General features: G+C 54.7%; 7 protein-coding genes across 7 annotated transcripts; 4 read left to right on the top strand and 3 right to left on the bottom strand.

The window, feature by feature from the left end:
* Positions 1-1560: 1560 nt before the first annotated feature.
* P170DRAFT_442939 (uncharacterized protein) lies at positions 1561-4249 on the top strand (the record flags this gene model as incomplete). The annotated part of the gene is made up of 3 exons (XM_024850499.1): positions 1561-2601; positions 2666-3246; positions 3310-4249. 3 exons carry the CDS (start codon positions 1561-1563, stop codon positions 4247-4249), a joined length of 2562 nt encoding a protein of 853 aa, XP_024710319.1.
* Positions 4250-4752: 503 nt separating this feature from the next.
* Positions 4753-5735, bottom strand: P170DRAFT_505648 (uncharacterized protein). Its single transcript, XM_024854310.1, has 4 exons — positions 5592-5735; positions 5186-5522; positions 5051-5112; positions 4753-4976 (listed from the first exon to the last, which is right to left on the bottom strand). Exons 1-4 carry the CDS (start codon positions 5706-5708, stop codon positions 4875-4877), a joined length of 618 nt encoding a protein of 205 aa, XP_024710318.1. The 5' UTR covers positions 5709-5735; the 3' UTR covers positions 4753-4874.
* A 538-nt stretch (positions 5736-6273) lies between these two features.
* P170DRAFT_432546 (3-ketoacyl-coA thiolase peroxisomal A precursor) lies at positions 6274-7945 on the top strand. Its single transcript, XM_024848285.1, has 3 exons — positions 6274-6410; positions 6470-6920; positions 6989-7945. Exons 1-3 carry the CDS (start codon positions 6401-6403, stop codon positions 7785-7787), a joined length of 1260 nt encoding a protein of 419 aa, XP_024710317.1. The 5' UTR covers positions 6274-6400; the 3' UTR covers positions 7788-7945.
* P170DRAFT_452546 (RraA family protein) lies at positions 7910-9043 on the bottom strand (the record flags this gene model as incomplete). The annotated part of the gene is made up of 5 exons (XM_024851283.1): positions 7910-8162; positions 8242-8340; positions 8440-8750; positions 8829-8904; positions 8987-9043. The coding sequence occupies 5 exons, from the start codon at positions 9041-9043 to the stop codon at positions 7986-7988; spliced, it is 720 nt and encodes a 239-aa protein (XP_024710316.1). The 3' UTR covers positions 7910-7985.
* A 381-nt stretch (positions 9044-9424) lies between these two features.
* Positions 9425-10902, top strand: P170DRAFT_505645 (arylamine N-acetyltransferase family protein). Its single transcript, XM_024854309.1, has 3 exons — positions 9425-10041; positions 10100-10145; positions 10224-10902. The coding sequence occupies exons 1-3, from the start codon at positions 9647-9649 to the stop codon at positions 10731-10733; spliced, it is 951 nt and encodes a 316-aa protein (XP_024710315.1). The 5' UTR covers positions 9425-9646; the 3' UTR covers positions 10734-10902.
* P170DRAFT_505643 (NADH dehydrogenase [ubiquinone] 1 alpha subcomplex subunit 1) lies at positions 10773-11521 on the bottom strand. Its single transcript, XM_024854308.1, has 5 exons — positions 11436-11521; positions 11244-11336; positions 11217-11220; positions 10987-11081; positions 10773-10924 (listed from the first exon to the last, which is right to left on the bottom strand). Exons 1-5 carry the CDS (start codon positions 11481-11483, stop codon positions 10904-10906), a joined length of 261 nt encoding a protein of 86 aa, XP_024710314.1. The 5' UTR covers positions 11484-11521; the 3' UTR covers positions 10773-10903.
* Positions 11522-12237: 716 nt separating this feature from the next.
* P170DRAFT_343925 (putative histone acetyltransferase) lies at positions 12238-15750 on the top strand (the record flags this gene model as incomplete). Its single annotated transcript, XM_024843434.1, has 4 exons — positions 12238-12731; positions 12837-12916; positions 13009-13056; positions 13118-15750. 4 exons carry the CDS (start codon positions 12238-12240, stop codon positions 15748-15750), a joined length of 3255 nt encoding a protein of 1084 aa, XP_024710313.1.
* Between the last annotated feature and the right edge of the window lie 142 nt (positions 15751-15892).

Raw genomic sequence — 15892 nt, 5'->3', positions numbered from 1 at the left:
CGTTGGAAATCAAGCCGCGGGGAGAAATGCCCGAAACTGCCCGATGCCGGCGGGTTCCACTGCAGACCGGAGAAGCAGGGGAAGAGATCTATCTGGTCCAATTATCCCTGATCGACAGAATCAATGAGTCGAGATGGCGACAGGCCTCGATGCTAGGGCGGGGACAGGGCGTGAATCGAAAGGATGTGGGTTGTCGAGGTCCAGAATTCGGTAGCCATGACGCATTTCGCCGGTGGGCTGTTCTGGCCGAGGGAACTTAGCCCCGGTGGGCACGATCGTCACGTTCCTCATGGTGACAGCTGGCAGGGGAAGTGATTGATAAACCCACCCGGGCAAGAGGCGAGATGGATAATCTCGATAGAGGGAATCTCGAGCATTTGATAGACACTAGAAAGTATGCTTGCAAGAGAAGAAGCTCGCTGAACCCCACGACCAAGAAGACCAAGAAAGCCGATCTGCTTGGCGTCCCGTGACCCGGGGTTTGTTTGTTTGGTCGCTGTTTCTTCTTCCTTGCATCGACTGAGTCCGGAGTATGGAGTAATATAATGCAGTTACATCTGTCCACCGGCAGTAGTACGGACGACTGGGTCAGGCGGGCTCATGGCGTCAATGCAGTCAGCTGGAATGCAGGCTGCATTGCCCGTTGAGACCTGTCGACGATATATGTCGCATACAGGACCACAGATCAATTTACCCCAAACCGACATGAATGTACGATCTACAGAGGACGAGGCAGTTTCTTTGTGTAGAGCATCCAGTGGCAAAAGGTGGTCGTAATCCTATCTTTCGCATGAAATAGGCGTGATGAAGTGGTGGGCGGCCGCTGTACGGAGTATATCCAGGGGAAGTATATCACAACCGTCTAGAACCAGCACCATCTGATCAATGGACACATCAACTCCGACGGACTCGACACAGAAACTTGTTCGCAGAACGCACTCCCACGGGCGATCCAAAAAAACCACGAATGGATGGATAATAAACCTCATGCAGGATTCACCTGCCAGCGTCGGTTGCCCCTGGCAACGGCGATGACCGCATTCTGTTTACACCCTCAGCGGACGATCTCCGGCCGTTTGGCAAGTCCCGTTGTCAGATGAGTTTAGCCTGGGGAATTACGGCGCCTGGCTAATGTCCGTCGCTCTGGAAGCCTTCAAATTCCTGGCCTGCCCACACGTCGTCCGCTCCGGTGGTTGCTGTTGCTGTTGTTGTTGGCGTCTTCCTCTTATCATCGTCCCTTTTCTTTTTTCTTCTTCTGCTTCGTCTCTCCACATCTTGTCTTGTTGACCTCAATGCCTTTGTTTCTCCGAGGCGTTCTTGCTGTTTTGCTTTTCTAGATACTCGTGGTTGGTGTTATTCCGTATTGGTCGCTTCTTTCCTTTCCTTCTCCTAGGGTCCTGTTGCTTGCTCGGTGTCGCATCGGGACATATTTACCGTAAGTCCTCTCGGCCTTGCCATCTCTATTGCCCTGTTCCTGGCTGCTATTGCAAATGGTGTACTAATTGCGCGCTGGCAATGCCATTAGTTTCCGGCTAAAGGTGATAAGATATGGCTCCCAGCATGCAAGGCCCGAATATTTTTGACGATGCCACCCGTTCTCCCACCAAATCGTCCGTCTTCAGATCGCTCCTGTCTCCCAAAACCCATCGGAGAAATCACTCTGCCGACGAAGCCTTCTCATCGAGAGTCTCCCACAAGAGCCAGCCATCGGGTGACTCCTTCGGTTCCCCGATAGACCAGGCGTATGGTACCCTGGACCAACATCCGCTGGCCGAAATCGCTGCGAATCGCGATGCCGCGGAAGCCGGTTCTACACGCCAGAAATCGCCTGATAAACACGAGAAGACCGGATTGCACAAGAAGACAAAGAGTGCCGTGTCGCTGAAGTCCCTGAAGAGCTACATGGAACGTGGGAACCACAAAACGGAGGAGTCGCTGGAAGACGAGTCCACAGATCTGAAACCGAAGAAAGCCAAGTCAGCCAACAGTCTCTCGGCCATTCTGAAGCGCTCCCAGCGCGGCCGAAAGGGAGATGGGTCCCGAAGCACTCGAGACAAGGAAAACCGCAGTCCTACGGACTTGGTCGACACTATGCCCTCGCCAATCTGGGGTCAATTCCCGACGGGCTCATTCCACGACATGCCGGAAATTCCGGGATCTTCGAACAGGCGTAGAACATTCCAGGAGGAGGTTTCGTTATACACTCCCAATCGCTACGGGCCGGCACACCAGCGTAATTTCCACGACTATCATCAGCCGTCGCTCACGAATCGTACGGAAGCAAAGCCCCGACCGAAATCCGATTTCCTTGCGGGAAATCGCAAAGTGAAGGAAATGTTCTCGCCACCCCAGAGCATGGCCCCTGAGAGAGTGGCTCCAACTGATCAGCCGGATCCTGTTTCCTCCAAGGGACGGGGACGACCTCGTGGGCTCTCAAAACCAGGCTCCCGCCCGGAGACCGAACGGAAACCAGAACCAAGCCCTAAGAGGGTTTCTCGCGTGCAGGCTGCTATTTCAGCGTTCAATGCTAAAGAGCAAGAGGCCGAGCTGCAAAGACGGCTCAGCTCCAAAGACCTTGAGAGCGAGTTCGAGAAGCTTTTGGTTAGCATTCTTAACCCGACCCCAGATACTGGACAGAACACTAGTGACTAACACCATCTTCCAGGATGCGAGAAATATCCCTCACAACATGAGAGATAAGATGAGGTCTCTGGACACGAACATCAAGGCCGACTTCATCCAGAAAGACAAGGCGGACAGTAACACGCCGCACAGCGCGAGCGCTAGTGTATATACCAACGACAGCACCGGCCGTCGGGGCCGCGGAAAAGAACAGAAAGCAGACCGACAGGCACAGAATGGAAAAGGCTCCCGATCCCGATCCCGAAGTCGCGGCTTTTCGTTTTCCAAGGGGACCTCGTCTCCAAAGAAACAACGGCCCGATAGCTTTAGTTCGCACCGTCGACCCAAGTCTGCGGACCTTTCGCAACCGGCAGGCATCTACAAGATCATGACTCCGACGGCTTCGACCACATCCCTTTCGCGGGACACTGCCGCCGACCCATCCGATTTCGTGCACTACTTGAAGGAGATCCAGAAGCCGGAGATGATCGAGGTAGGCAAGGTGCACAAGCTTCGAATTCTTTTGCGGAATGAGACCGTCAGTTGGGTTGATACCTTCATCGCGGACGGGGGAATGGATGAGATTGTCGGACTTTTATACAGAATCATGAAGGTGGAGTGGAGGTCAGTATCCTGCTGCGCGAGCTCGAAGACACGGGCCTGGAAACCATGCTAACTATTCCATAGGGAAGAGCACGAGGACGCCCTCCTCCATGAGACATTGTTGTGCTTAAAAGCTCTTTGCACAACATCGGTAGCGCTGCAGCTCCTCACCAACATCGAGGCCGAACTCTTTCCGGCGCTTTTGAAAATGATCTTTGACGAGGAAAAGAAGGGTCCCAGTGAATTCACCACGCGTGGCATCATCATCAACCTTATCTTCACCCAGCTCTCTACCGCAACCTCGAACTCAGACGCAGCCTCTCGCGCCCATCGAATCCTCTCGTATTTGCGGGACCCAACGCCCCCGGAAGAAAACCAGCCGCTCTCCTTCATTGCCAACATCTACCAAACAAGGCCATACCGAGTGTGGTGCAAGGAGGTCAGCAATGTCACCAAAGAAGTGTTCTGGATCTTCTTGCACCATCTGAATGTGATCCCCATTGTGCACGCCGACACACCCGCCGCTACTTATAGAGAACGTCACTTCCCCACGCCCAGGCCCCCGGTCCCTGCTGCTCCTTATGTTGGAGGAGTTGAGTGGGATGCTACCAACTATCTGGCTGCGCATATAGATCTCCTGAACGGGATCATTGCATCCTTGCCGACATGCGAGGAACGGAACCAGCTCCGAGCCGAGCTCCGGGCGTCTGGGTTTGAGAAAGTCATGGGAGGTAGCTTGAGAATATGCAAAGAGAAGTTCTACTTCTCGGTGCACGACTGCCTGCGCACCTGGGTTGCCGCCGCCGTTGAAGATGAATGGCCATATCTCGCTGTTCGAGAAGGCCCTCCTAGACCTGAGCCAGGATCGCCAACCAAATCACCGCTCAAGGCGGCTGGCGGCAGCCCGCGCAAGGGTTTACTGGATGAAAGACCTCCCAAGTTGGAGCTTGCTTTGGATCTCCCGGCGAACAATCGGGTGTCCCCGAGATTCGAGAAAAATGACCCGGTCGGCAACTGGATCTAGATCCTGAAACATGTTCATTCCGAGCCCTTCAACGACCGCCCCCTTCAATTCTTGCAGCATATTCCTTTCTTGACATTCTCTTTACTGGCCCCTTCTGTCGTCTCTTTTCAGGATCATGAACCGGCGTTTCGGGTCTGCCTACCTTGTTCTCGATCGAACATTTTTCTCTCGTTTATTCATATTTGGCCATATTTTGCTGGGTATCTGTTTTTTCCGCTCAGTGCTTTTCACGGAGTATTGTATCGGACGGCGTTGACATTTGGGAGTTTTGGGTGCATCATCTACCTGCTGCCTCACGGGCACGGCGAAATGACTTAATGACGGAACGGGGCCACACCATCATGAATCTTGCAGCTTTTATCTTTGCTCACTCGTTTTTCTTGCCAGTGCATGCCAGACAGAAATGCTTTATTGTTTCGTTCCTTTTGGACAGTTGCGTTGTATTCCAGAGCCGCCCCGTTACGACAGATGAATGAATTGATATTCTAGGGTGTAGATAATTTGATCATGCTTTCGTTTCATTTTGTCTAGATAGTATATGAGTATAATGTACAGCATGCGTTGGTTGCAATGAAACTGAGAGACTCTGGATGCTTTGGTAGGATGGGTAGGCGAGTATAGTATTCTACTGCTCCTTGGTGGTTGTGTCGTCGGACTTCCGGACTGGTCCTGGAGGTGGAGGCGACGAAAAGGCGCCCTTGACGCCAGCAAAGAAGGTCTTTCGGAACTGTACCACAGTCAAGTTAGAAAATGTCCTTTCCCACCTAAGCAGCATGGATCAATATAAGTCGGTATACTCACCTCCTCAAACGGACTTCCCCTATCATCCCACTCCATAAAGAGCATCGCATATATCAAAACAACTAGACAGGCAACCATTAGCCCATCGTCCACAATCCCTTCCGCAAGCCAAGCACGGCACATCGCAAAACTTACATCCTATCACGCCCCACTGCACCAACTTCGTCGCCTTCATCCACTTCGGTCGGGCGAATTTGAGCGCCGCGCGTCGCCGGTACTTGCGCTCGAGCCGGAACTGGTGCTTCGGCGACAGCTTGGACATGTCTGGTGGCCATTGGCGCTTCGGTTTGTATTGGGCGTAGTGAGAGAGCGGGTCGTTGGGGTCGTTTATTTCGAACTCCGGCTGCGATGGCGCGGAGGTTTGGCTGTGCTCGGCGGGGCCATTGTTGGAAGATAGGCGGAAGGGCGATGAGAAGCTGGGGATGGTCTGGGAGAATTGACGGCGCGGCGAGATTGACGAGGGGAGCTGGCTCTATAAGAGGCGTGGGCTTTAGCTTGAGCTTGAGCTTGGTGTGAGAGGGGAGGGAGGTAGAATGCGTACATGAATCTGCGATGGGACATGTCCGGCGGAGAGAGTTTTCCATGGCGCGGTGGTAGTGGCTCGTGGTGCCGCTGTAAAGACGGAGGGGAGCCTGCTAGCGAGGCGCATTGAATGCATCGAGAAAGGTGGTGGGATCCCGTCGCAATGGTCTTGGAGAGAGTTGGAGGATTTCCATGTTGGGACGAATCGGGAAAAGCTGCGGATGCGCGGGATTCACATGACCGCCTGGCACGGGACTTCTCCACGCGCCCCGGACTATACATATTCTACAGGAAACTCATCGAGTGCTTACAACTGCAGTTGAGCGGAATTCCTTGGATATTTTAGTTTTGATCTGGCAGATAGAAGCAGCATGCTCGTATCCTCAACTTATCTTTACTCTACCGGCCCACGGAGATGTAGTACTACTTCGTTCCACATGAATACTGCCCGCCATTCTTCTCCAATTCCAACAGATCAGCGCCGTGGCTGATTCCAAAGACTTGGCATTTGGGACGAGCGATCACAAGATGGACTGTCGGCCTTTCTTCACGTGAAACTGCGCGACTGCCGCAGGTCCCGTGACTTTTCTATCCGGAACAACGATGACGCGGTTGGACCTCGGTACTTTCACGGGACCGGGGAAGAGCGTACAAAAGGGCAACACGACCGACCGGGTGGATGCTCTACTCCACGTTGGTTCCCCCGGGTTTATAAAGAAGGTTCCTGTTGCTCCTTTCTGGCGATTTTGATCTGACTTGACTCCTTTACTTCGAAACGTATACCCTCTCTCCTCTCTATTTCATCGAACTAAATCTATTGACGTCATCATGTCCGCTGGTAAGTCGCTCGATCTATGTCGCTGGATCAGAATCCTCTAACTGGTTTCTGTCCTCTAGCGCAGCAACGTTTGACCCAAGTCGCTTCCCACTTCGGCCCTGGTGGCAAGAAGGGAGTTGCCGCCATCACCGAGAAGCACCCCGATGATATTGTTGTCACATGTGCTCTGCGTACCGCTCTGACCAAGGGCGGAAAGGGTGGTTTCAAGGACACTGCGGCTGCCGACCTGTTGGCCGGTGTGTTCAAGGCTGTGATCGACAAGAGTGGCATTGACCCCAGTGCTGTCAACGACGTTGCCGTCGGCTCTGTCCTTCCTCCCGGCGGCGGTGCCACCGAGTTCCGTGCGGCGGCCCTGGTGGCTGGCTTCCCCGAGTCGACGGCCGTGCGCAGCTTGAACCGTCAATGTTCCAGCGGCCTTCAGGCTATTGTGGATATTGCCAATGCGCTGAAGTCGGACATGATCGAGGTTGGCATTGGTGCGGGTGTCGAGAGCATGTCCTCTCAGTACGGGTGAGTCTTGATGCATACGTCTAATAAACCGACCTGGACTGTAATATTAACCACGTTCTTTTTCTCAGACCCGGCGCAGTCACCGAGTTCTCGGACCTCCTGGAGAACCACCCCGAGTCTGCCAACTGCAAGGTCCCTATGGGAGTCCTGTCGGAGAACATGGCCAAGGACCGCAACATCTCTCGTGCCGTTCAAGATGCCTTCGCCGCTTCGTCCTACCAGAAGGCCGTCAAGGCCCAGAAGGCAGGCCTGTTCAATGAAGAGATCGCCCCTCTCGAGGTTAAGTGGACCGACCCCAAGACCAACGAGGAGAAGACCATCACTGTCAAGGCCGACGACGGCATCCGGGACGGCATGACCGCCGAGTCTCTGGGTAAGATCCGTCCCGCCTTCGCCAAGGATGGCTCCATCCATGCCGGCAATGCGTCCCAGATCTCCGACGGCGCCGCCGCCGTTCTGTTGATGAAGCGGTCTACCGCCGAGCGCCTGGGCCAGAAGATCATCGGCAAGTACGTGGCGGCCAGCGTGGTGGGTGTGAAGCCTCTGCTCATGGGTATCGGACCCTGGAAGGCCATCCCCGTGGCCCTGGAGAAGGCTGGTATCACCAAGGATGACGTTGACATCTACGAGATCAACGAGGCCTTCGCCTCTCAGTGCGTGTGGTGTGCCAACGAACTGGGCTTGCCCCTGGAGAAGATCAACCCCAAGGGAGGTGCCATCGCCTTTGGCCACCCGCTGGGCTGCACCGGCTCGCGCCAGATCAGCACGCTGCTGACGGAGCTGAAGCGCACCGACAAGAAGATCGGTGTCACCAGCATGTGTGTCGGTACCGGTATGGGTATGGCCGCTGTCTGGGTTCGCGAGTAAAACTGTATAGACTCTTTTCTTTCTCTCCGTGTCTTTTTCTTTTTGGGTTCCAGTGCAGCGATTTCTATACACATGACGGTTCTTCATGTATTTTAGTTTCAAATTGATGATATCAACCATGAGTGCGATGGCTCGTCGCAATGAAATCATTCTTAAAGCCTCTTCGCAAGAACCAAAATTAGTCGTCCCCCCAAAGGACTAAATCTTCGTGCGAAACTTCTGAAAAGCATCGAACACACTCGACCCCTGCACGACCGCCTCCTTGACCCGATCATCCATCGCCACCAACTTGGGCATCAACTCCAACACCGGGTCCAGCAGATCGATTGGAATGGCAACCACGCCTTCCAACGGATCGCAGAAGATGATATCGCCCTGACGCCGTTAGTCCATGAGCCACTTCACCAATTCCATAAAACACAGGAACATTCTAAAACAGAAAGACGACTCTCACCGGAGACACCACTACACCCCCCAGATTCACAGGGACATTTCTCGCCCCGGGCTTTGCCTCCGCAGCGGTGCCGACAGTCGAGGTTCCGCGGGCCCAGACCTGACGATGACCGCGAGCATTGAATCAGCACTCGAGCACCTACTCACCTCCTGAGTACCAACCCAGTACTCAACCCACAACAGACAGACCCCAACGTACCGGAATCCCACACCCTCTCATCTCCTGCACATCCCTGATCCTACCATTCACCAGCACGCCTTTCACGCCCAGCGCGTTCATCCGCACCGCCATGATGCCGCCCACCACGGCGCAGAACTGGCCCTCGGGCTGCTCCACCACCGCGACGGTATCCGCCTGCGCCCAGTCGACCCAGTGCGTGCCGGGCGGGAACCCGTGCGTCTCGGACGTGTCGACGGCGTCGTCGGACCGGGGGATGAATTTGAAGGTAGACGCCGGGGCGATGATCTTGGGGGAGGTGTTGTTGCGGCCGGGGGTGGGGGAGAACGGGGCTATTGGTTTAGGGAAGGATTCAATGAATTTGGCTTTCGTGGTGGAGGTTAGATAGATACTGAGGGCTGGTTACGCACTGAAGTCTGCGGGGTGGCCGGCTCGAGGGGTGGTTCCGGGACTGGGCTTTTGGAGTTTGAGGAGGGCGTCGGAGACCTGGGGAGATGGAGGAGTTAGGTGGGGGTGTTGGGTGGTTTGGATACGGGGTCTAGGTGGGAATGCGAAAGGAGAAAAGTACATCGCAGGCGGAATACTCGTGTAGCGCGTGGATCTTCTGCTGGATTGTAGTAGCCATGGTGCGTCTGGGGAGCGTCGATGCGACGAGGGTTCTGGAGGCGCGAGGGAGAGGGAGGGCGAACGTGCGGGAAAGGCAATGCATGTAGTCGGAACAGTTTGAGATTACGAGGAAGTAGCTGAGGTTGAGTTAGACTAGGATGGAGGACTGACTACGATTGCTCGTGAAGTTGAATAACCGAGGATCGGAGAATTGCGTTGACATCATCGTCCGGTCGCCTCAGGAACCCGCCGAACCACAATTAGCAGTAAATTAACTCGGATTACTCGCATTGATCATTATGCTTTGACGGCCCAGAGGCAGAACTACTGCTATTACTTTCAGTACACTCCTGAAAGTAAATCCGATCGGATCAGCACCAGACCATTGACTCAGTCGAGTTGGAGATGCCTTTGTCTAGGGCTAATTCCAGTCCCTCCGGCCTCGTATTATTAATAACTTAACATCCTGAATCAGAGTCATGTAAGCGATTGGATCCAGACAATTCTTTGGCTCCCCAGACTAGTTTAAATGCGACTGCCAATCCGGATGCATGGACACTGGAATCAGTCTGCCCTATCCACCAGCCCCTTTCACCGTTGACATACTTACAAGCTACCTACCATGTCAACCTACACCCCCGATCAACTTGACCTCTACCTCCAGCGCATCCAATACCCCGAACCCGCCGGCGCCACCCGCCTCCAACATGCCCAGCAATGCGTCGCAAGAGACCCGCTGGCCGCGCTGACGGAGCTGCAACGCCGCCACCTGGGCGCCATCCCGTGGGGCAATTCGGCGCTGCACTATTCCCAGCACAAGTCCATCTCCATCCACCCGGCGGCCGTCTTCGACAAGCTGGTGCGTCGCCGGCTGGACGGCTACTGCATGGAGAACACGAACCTGTTCTACGTCGTTCTTCGGTCCTTGGGGTATACGGTCTATCCGACCGGCGGTAGGGTCTGTGAGGTTGCGGCCGGAGCGAATCGAACTCCTGGGGAGGAGAGGTTTTTTGCGCTGTAGGTGGACTGGATGGGATTGGATTGGACTGGAAAGCCGTATACTAATCATGTATAGGGGACACATGATTCTGATTGTGACCATTGACGGCAAGAAGTATATGGTACGTCTTCCTAACCTTTGGTCTTTGGGTTCCTTACTACGAAGTATGTCCTGCATGGACGAAGTTAACGCTACGCAGACGGACGTCGGGTTCGGCAACAACGGCCCAACCAGTCCCATGGCCCTTGAAGAAGACACCGTATCTGTCTGCATCGCCCCCTCGGAGGCGCGTTTGATCCGCGACAGCCTGCCCGAGTTCGTGGACAAGACGCAGAAGGTCTGGATCTACCAGATCCGATACACGGCGGACGGCGCGTGGCTGCCGCACTACTCGTTCTCGGAGGTGGAGTTTCTGCCGCAGGACTTCGGCATCATGAACTACTCCACCAGCACGGGGCGCAACAGCTGGTTTACGCAGAGTCTCGTCTGCACGCGCGTCATCATGGACGAGGAGACGGGCACCCAGCCGCGGGGACTGTATGTTCTGTCCGGGAAGGAGGTTAAAAGGAGAGTGCAGGGGCAAACAGAGCTGGTGGCTACTTTCGAGACCGAGGAAGATCGCGTCGCGGCGCTGGGGAAGTGGTTTGGCCTGCAGTTCCGGGATGACGAGGTGGAGGGGATCCAGGGATTGGTGTCCCAGCTTAAATAGACGGAATCTGCGGGATGGGTCTATCCAGTGGAGCTGACGGGAGTGCTGTACAGATAGAATTTCTTCTAGAGCTTGTGGATATGTATTTCAAGAAAGTAAAGAAAACTGCGGCTGAACAAATACAACGTGGACAAGGACATAACGCCAAACTCGACCCATGTCGATCCGGCCTAGTAAATCCGTTTTTCGACCTATTGAGGCATGAGCGGTCTGGTTCTTTCCCTCGGCAAGAAGCGCAACTGGGGAGACATACCTTCCAGGGATTGCTGAGCTCGAATCCCTTGGGGGCCACCTCGTTGCTTGATTGGCCTCGCATGGTTCCCGTAAGTCTAAGATCTCTCTCCATCACTGTAGTTTCGGACCCGGGCGGTTAGCTTCCATATGATTCTTTGTGGGTGGATGACCGGATAGGCGATCCTCGCGGGGAAGGTTCAATCGGTAGTCACGTACTTTGCTGCGTGGAGGTTAGCCAACTTGGTCCGATTTGCAGAGGATACCCGATCAACTTACTCTATCCCACAGATCCCGGTTCCAGCGAGCGGTCTTTCCCTCGTTGGACCAGTACTTGACGGCGGTGAGACCGGCACCGGTCACGCCCATAAACTATCATGCGCATGTCGATTGTCAGTGAATTGGTAACCCCGGGGGAATGATTGGACGGAGGCAGATCCACGGAGAGGAGGGGGTCAGGTTTCAACGCACGCCGATGATGATGCCATAAGGGAGCAAAGCCTCGAAGGGGACACCCATTGTGAAGCAATTGTGAGGAGGACAGGGAGAGGAGACAAGAGCGGGCGCAAAGAGCGAGGCGTGGAGAGAGGGAGAGAGAGAGCGGCACGGAGTACTCAAAGAGTCTCTTGAGAATCTTGAGGTCCGGGAGTGCCCAAAGCGGTTTAGCCCGCGACCGGGGTCGAGCCGGCTGAGTCAGCCGCCTCCGTCAACCTCGCAGAAGGGGCGAGAGGCCGATTGCTCTGGAGTCTGGACGCTGGAGCTGGATAAGGCCTCGGACGTCGTTTCCGCCGCTGATCGACGCGTTCGCTTCTATTCGACTGTCTATTGCTGACGTCCTGGTTGACGGGGTATGCGTCCTGTGCCTTCCTTCTACGCGTTGTTTGCCATTGTTCCTCTCCCTCCCTCTTGCTGCCACCCCCCCAACTCAATCACTCTGTCCTTTGGCCCTTCAGCTTTCGTTTTCCGTTCCTGTACTGACCGTTGCTTGGCTTGCGCCTTCGTCAGGGGAAAGCACATCCGGAACCGCTGCTTGATTTCGATCTGAATCTCTCGTGCGCCTGTCATTGCGCGGGATCTCTTGTGTCCAACGGCCATTCGCTCATGTCCCCGATGCCCGTTTCATGCGGCGCCAGATGATTGTCTATTTGAACGGGGAGCCCTGAATCGCCTGACCTCAAAAACCGTTGTCTTTACTTTCAACCCTAATCCATTTATTTACCTTATCGAGGCACGCCGATAGCCGCACACCCTGGCGATCGCAGTGACCTACACCATGCCGGCAACCGTGCCGTCGGCTCACCATGATACCGAGATGAGACCGCCCGCAGATGTGGTGGATAGTGACCAGGATGCCGAAGGGGAGGAAGAAGAGGACGGCGCCGACCTATATACCATGGATCAACAGCTCCAGGATGCTGTTCACCGGGCATATTCCGGGGAGGAAACCGGGGACAGCGAGAAGGTCGATCCCGGGGAGCAAGTAGATGCGGAAGGAGTCCCCGATACCGAGCTACATTTAGAAGGGGAAATCGATGAAACCGAACCGGTTGGTGCTGTCAAGCTGCCGGAGGGGGTGCCTTCTCCCAGCAATGAGGATTTGGCGGCTGGCTCTGCCGACGCCGATTCGGCATTCGATAATCAAAGCGACAGCGATGGCTCGAGCTCGTCACATAGTCAGGAGTCCGATGTGGATGAAGATTGGGAAGAAGGGAGTCATGAGAATGAAGATGGGGAAGCGGACAATAACACAGTGCGCGGGAATTGCGTGTAAGTCCTCGCTATGTCTCTCTCCTTTGAGAACTGGGTAATCGGCTAGCGATGCTGTTCTATCGGAGAATTTTCCAGAAAGCCGTTCTGACAAGCTTGGCGCAGATTTTGCCATCAAGACGAGGATAACGATCCGAGTGAGGAGTTTGAGGAATATCTAACATGTGCAGTCTGTGGCGATCACTGTAAGTTGATATATGCGGGTCCGTCCACGATATGACGCGACACGCCTCAAACTTTTGTCAACGGCGATCTTTACTAACTCGGCACCCGGCAGCTCATCGGCAATGTGCCCGCGAACAAGATGCATTAGAAGATGCAGAAGGTGCGTTCTAGTTGGGATATTAGCGCCAAACCATCTAGTCCCCATGCTAACTCGGATCTAGATTCGAGTTCCTGGAGATGTCTTGCCTGCGTGCGTGAGAATCTGGAACCGGGAACTGCAGAACCTGGTTCCCATCAGCGAAAATTGGGGCCTAGGAACATGAGCAAAGAGCTTCTACCCGCACATGTCGGGGAAGAAGGCTCTGGATTCCACTCCATCTTCAACACTGTTAATGTCAATGATGATCTTCTGAATAGCTCCCGCTCGCTGCGGAAGCGTAAAGCTTCGTCGGTCGAAGCTGCTGAACAGACTCCAATGCTTCGGAAGAGACAGCGACAGTCATTGCGGCCCGAGCCTGCCGATGACCCGATGGCCGCGACCTCGGACACGTTGTCGCCTGTTCGCACTCGCTCTCGACGCACGCGCGCGGGCGAAAAGGACGCCTGCCGTGTTCTATTGAAGCAGTTCGGGCGACTCGTTATGGCTTTCCGCCTCAACGAGACAAAACTTTCCAGAATCCTCAATTCACGCAGCAGATCGCAGATTAAGACCCGGAAAGTTCCTAAACCACCGCCTGCCGTGCATGAGGCCCAGGCACATTTCGCACCAATCACATCAACCTCCTACGTATCGCCATTCTATTCGTTCAACGACCGCGAGACCGACGAATCGAAATCCAAACCTTACGGTGGCATTCTATCGGAGACTGATGCGGACACGACCAAGACCCTGCCGTTGCATCCGGACCGCGAAAGATTCGAAGTGGCGCGCCAAAAAGCCGAGGAGGAATGGCAACTACGGGCCATAGAGGCTGAGAGTAGTGGCGAACCCTTCCAGCACGCATCGCAGAAGGTCTCGGGGCCTCCGTCCAAGATCAAATGCATTAACTTTGGCGGGTACGAGATCGAAACCTGGTACGCCGCGCCGTATCCCGAGGAGTACAGCCGCAATCGAGTTCTGTTCATCTGCGAGTTCTGCTTGAAGTACATGAATTCTGATTATGTCGCCTGGCGCCACAAACTCAAATGCCCGGCGAAGCATCCTCCTGGGGATGAAATCTACCGGGATGGGTCAATCTCCATCTTTGAAGTGGATGGGCGCAAGAATCCGGTGTATTGCCAGAATCTTTGTCTGCTCGCCAAATTGTTCCTCGGGTCCAAAACGCTCTACTATGATGTGGAGCCGTTCCTCTTCTATGTCATGACCGAGTATGACGACCTGGGTTGTCATTTCGTGGGGTATTTTAGCAAGGAGAAACGGCCAAGTTCGGCGAACAACGTCTCCTGTATCCTCACCCTCCCTATCCACCAGCGCAAAGGCTACGGCAATCTTCTCATCGACTTCTCCTACCTCCTCACGCGCATCGAGGGCAAGACGGGGTCCCCGGAGAAACCACTCTCCGACATGGGTCTTGTCTCCTATCGAAACTACTGGCGCCTCATCCTTTCCTACAAACTGCGTGATCAGACAAAACCACTTAGTATAGTGGACCTCTCCGAGCGCACGGGAATGACGGCGGATGATATCGTGTCCGGCCTGGAAGCCTTACGCGCCCTCGTCCGAGATCCAGTCACGAAGTCCTACGCTCTTCGTCTCGACTACAATTACTTCGAAGAGTGTATTCGCAATTGGGAGATCAAAGGCTATGTGCAGCTGAATCCCGACGCTCTGGTCTGGACCCCGTACGTCATGGGCCGAAGCAATCAATCACAATTCGATCGGGCGCCACTCCATGCGGTCGCTCCACGAGAGGGCCTAGAGGAGGAAGAGGAAGAAGAAGAGGAAGTCGAGGATGCTAAAGAGTCGGGAAATGATGAGGAGCAGAACTTCAAGCCAAATGGCGAGGTCTCCGCTCTCCCAGCAGTCAACGGTGCCAAGCAGGTTGAACCGGAGGAAGTCTTTACCGAACCAGCTGGACCTCCCTCAACGAACGCTCTTTCAAATGTCAACGGTTTTCGTCATGAGAGCACAACTTCTACCGACCCCAATGCCCCTGCGGAAACGATTCCCTCCAACGAGATTCCGGCCTGGCGATTCGAGATCTACCCACCTGTCCAAGCGCCTGTTTTGAAACGACGCCCTGGCCGGCCTTTCGGGAGCAAGACCACATACGGCAAGGTCACGGTCACTCCAACAACTACACGAACCAGCGGTCGCAGTACGCCGAAAAGAACTTCCGTTTTGAACTCGGCGACTCCGACCGCGAATCCGTCGAGCGTCAGGCGGGGTCGCAGCGCAAAGCTCGCTGATTCTCCTGCCACGGAGCAGATTGATGGCACTACCAATGGAATTGAAACCGAGCGAGTGCAGGTCTTCGAGGATGCTACTGCCGGAGAAGAACCAGAGCCCGATCCCGAACTAGAGGCGGCGCCACCGGCAGTGGACGCTGGAACTAGTCATACGGAGGGAGAAGAGGAGCCACTTAAACCGAATGGAACCGAGACATTGGGCGATGGCACAATTGAGAGCGCCGAGACTGCCACGCCTGGTCCCACGACCCCATCCAAAGGCAAGGCTGCCAATAGTCATGCAAAACTCACCAGATCTGTGAACCGAAAGTCCATTGTGGAGCAGCTTGAGGTTGTTTTTTCTGCCGACAGTCCAACGAAGACCCATCAGACGAATGGGGTGGACAACAACCAGGTCGAGCTGAACGGCACTGACCGAGACGGGGATGCAGTCATGAAGTCGTGATTCTTTGGGGGTACCTAAGCTCGCTTACCTATTTGAACAAGAATGAGGGAGCAGCAAAAAAGTACTTTCAATGCCCAAAAGACAACAGGGCGTTACCGTGTTTCTTTCTGTCGGGATTCCTTTTTATCCCCTTCTATTTTTA

This window comes from Aspergillus steynii (assembly GCF_002849105.1).
Source record: "Aspergillus steynii IBT 23096 chromosome Unknown P170scaffold_1, whole genome shotgun sequence".
Lineage (NCBI taxonomy): Eukaryota > Fungi > Ascomycota > Eurotiomycetes > Eurotiales > Aspergillaceae > Aspergillus > Aspergillus steynii.
Note: the sequence above shows the minus strand (reverse complement) of the source record. Positions and strands in the feature narration are given on the sequence as shown.

Bases quoted from the DNA above. Each gene is read 5' to 3' on its own strand.
- P170DRAFT_505648 (XM_024854310.1), bottom strand. From the start codon at position 5,708: ATGCATTCAATGCGCCTCGCTAGCAGGCTCCCCTCCGTCTTTACAGCG. The intron at 5,523-5,591 runs GTACGCATTCTA...CGCCTCTTATAG, and splicing joins ATGTCCCATCGCAGATTCAT to AGCCAGCTCCCCTCGTCAAT. The intron at 4,977-5,050 runs GTGAGTATACCG...ACTGTGGTACAG, and splicing joins GGGGAAGTCCGTTTGAGGAG to TTCCGAAAGACCTTCTTTGC.
- P170DRAFT_432546 (XM_024848285.1), top strand. The intron at 6,921-6,988 runs GTGAGTCTTGAT...TCTTTTTCTCAG, and splicing joins AGCATGTCCTCTCAGTACGG to ACCCGGCGCAGTCACCGAGT.
- P170DRAFT_505645 (XM_024854309.1), top strand. From the start codon at position 9,647: ATGTCAACCTACACCCCCGATCAACTTGACCTCTACCTCCAGCGCATC. The intron at 10,042-10,099 runs GTAGGTGGACTG...AATCATGTATAG, and splicing joins GAGGAGAGGTTTTTTGCGCT to GGGACACATGATTCTGATTG. The intron at 10,146-10,223 runs GTACGTCTTCCT...AACGCTACGCAG, and splicing joins TTGACGGCAAGAAGTATATG to ACGGACGTCGGGTTCGGCAA.
- P170DRAFT_505643 (XM_024854308.1), bottom strand. From the start codon at position 11,483: ATGGGTGTCCCCTTCGAGGCTTTGCTCCCTTATGGCATCATCATCGGC. The intron at 11,337-11,435 runs GTGCGTTGAAAC...TGCGCATGATAG, and splicing joins CTTATGGCATCATCATCGGC to TTTATGGGCGTGACCGGTGC. The intron at 10,925-10,986 runs GTATGTCTCCCC...ATGCCTCAATAG, and splicing joins AGCTCAGCAATCCCTGGAAG to GTCGAAAAACGGATTTACTA.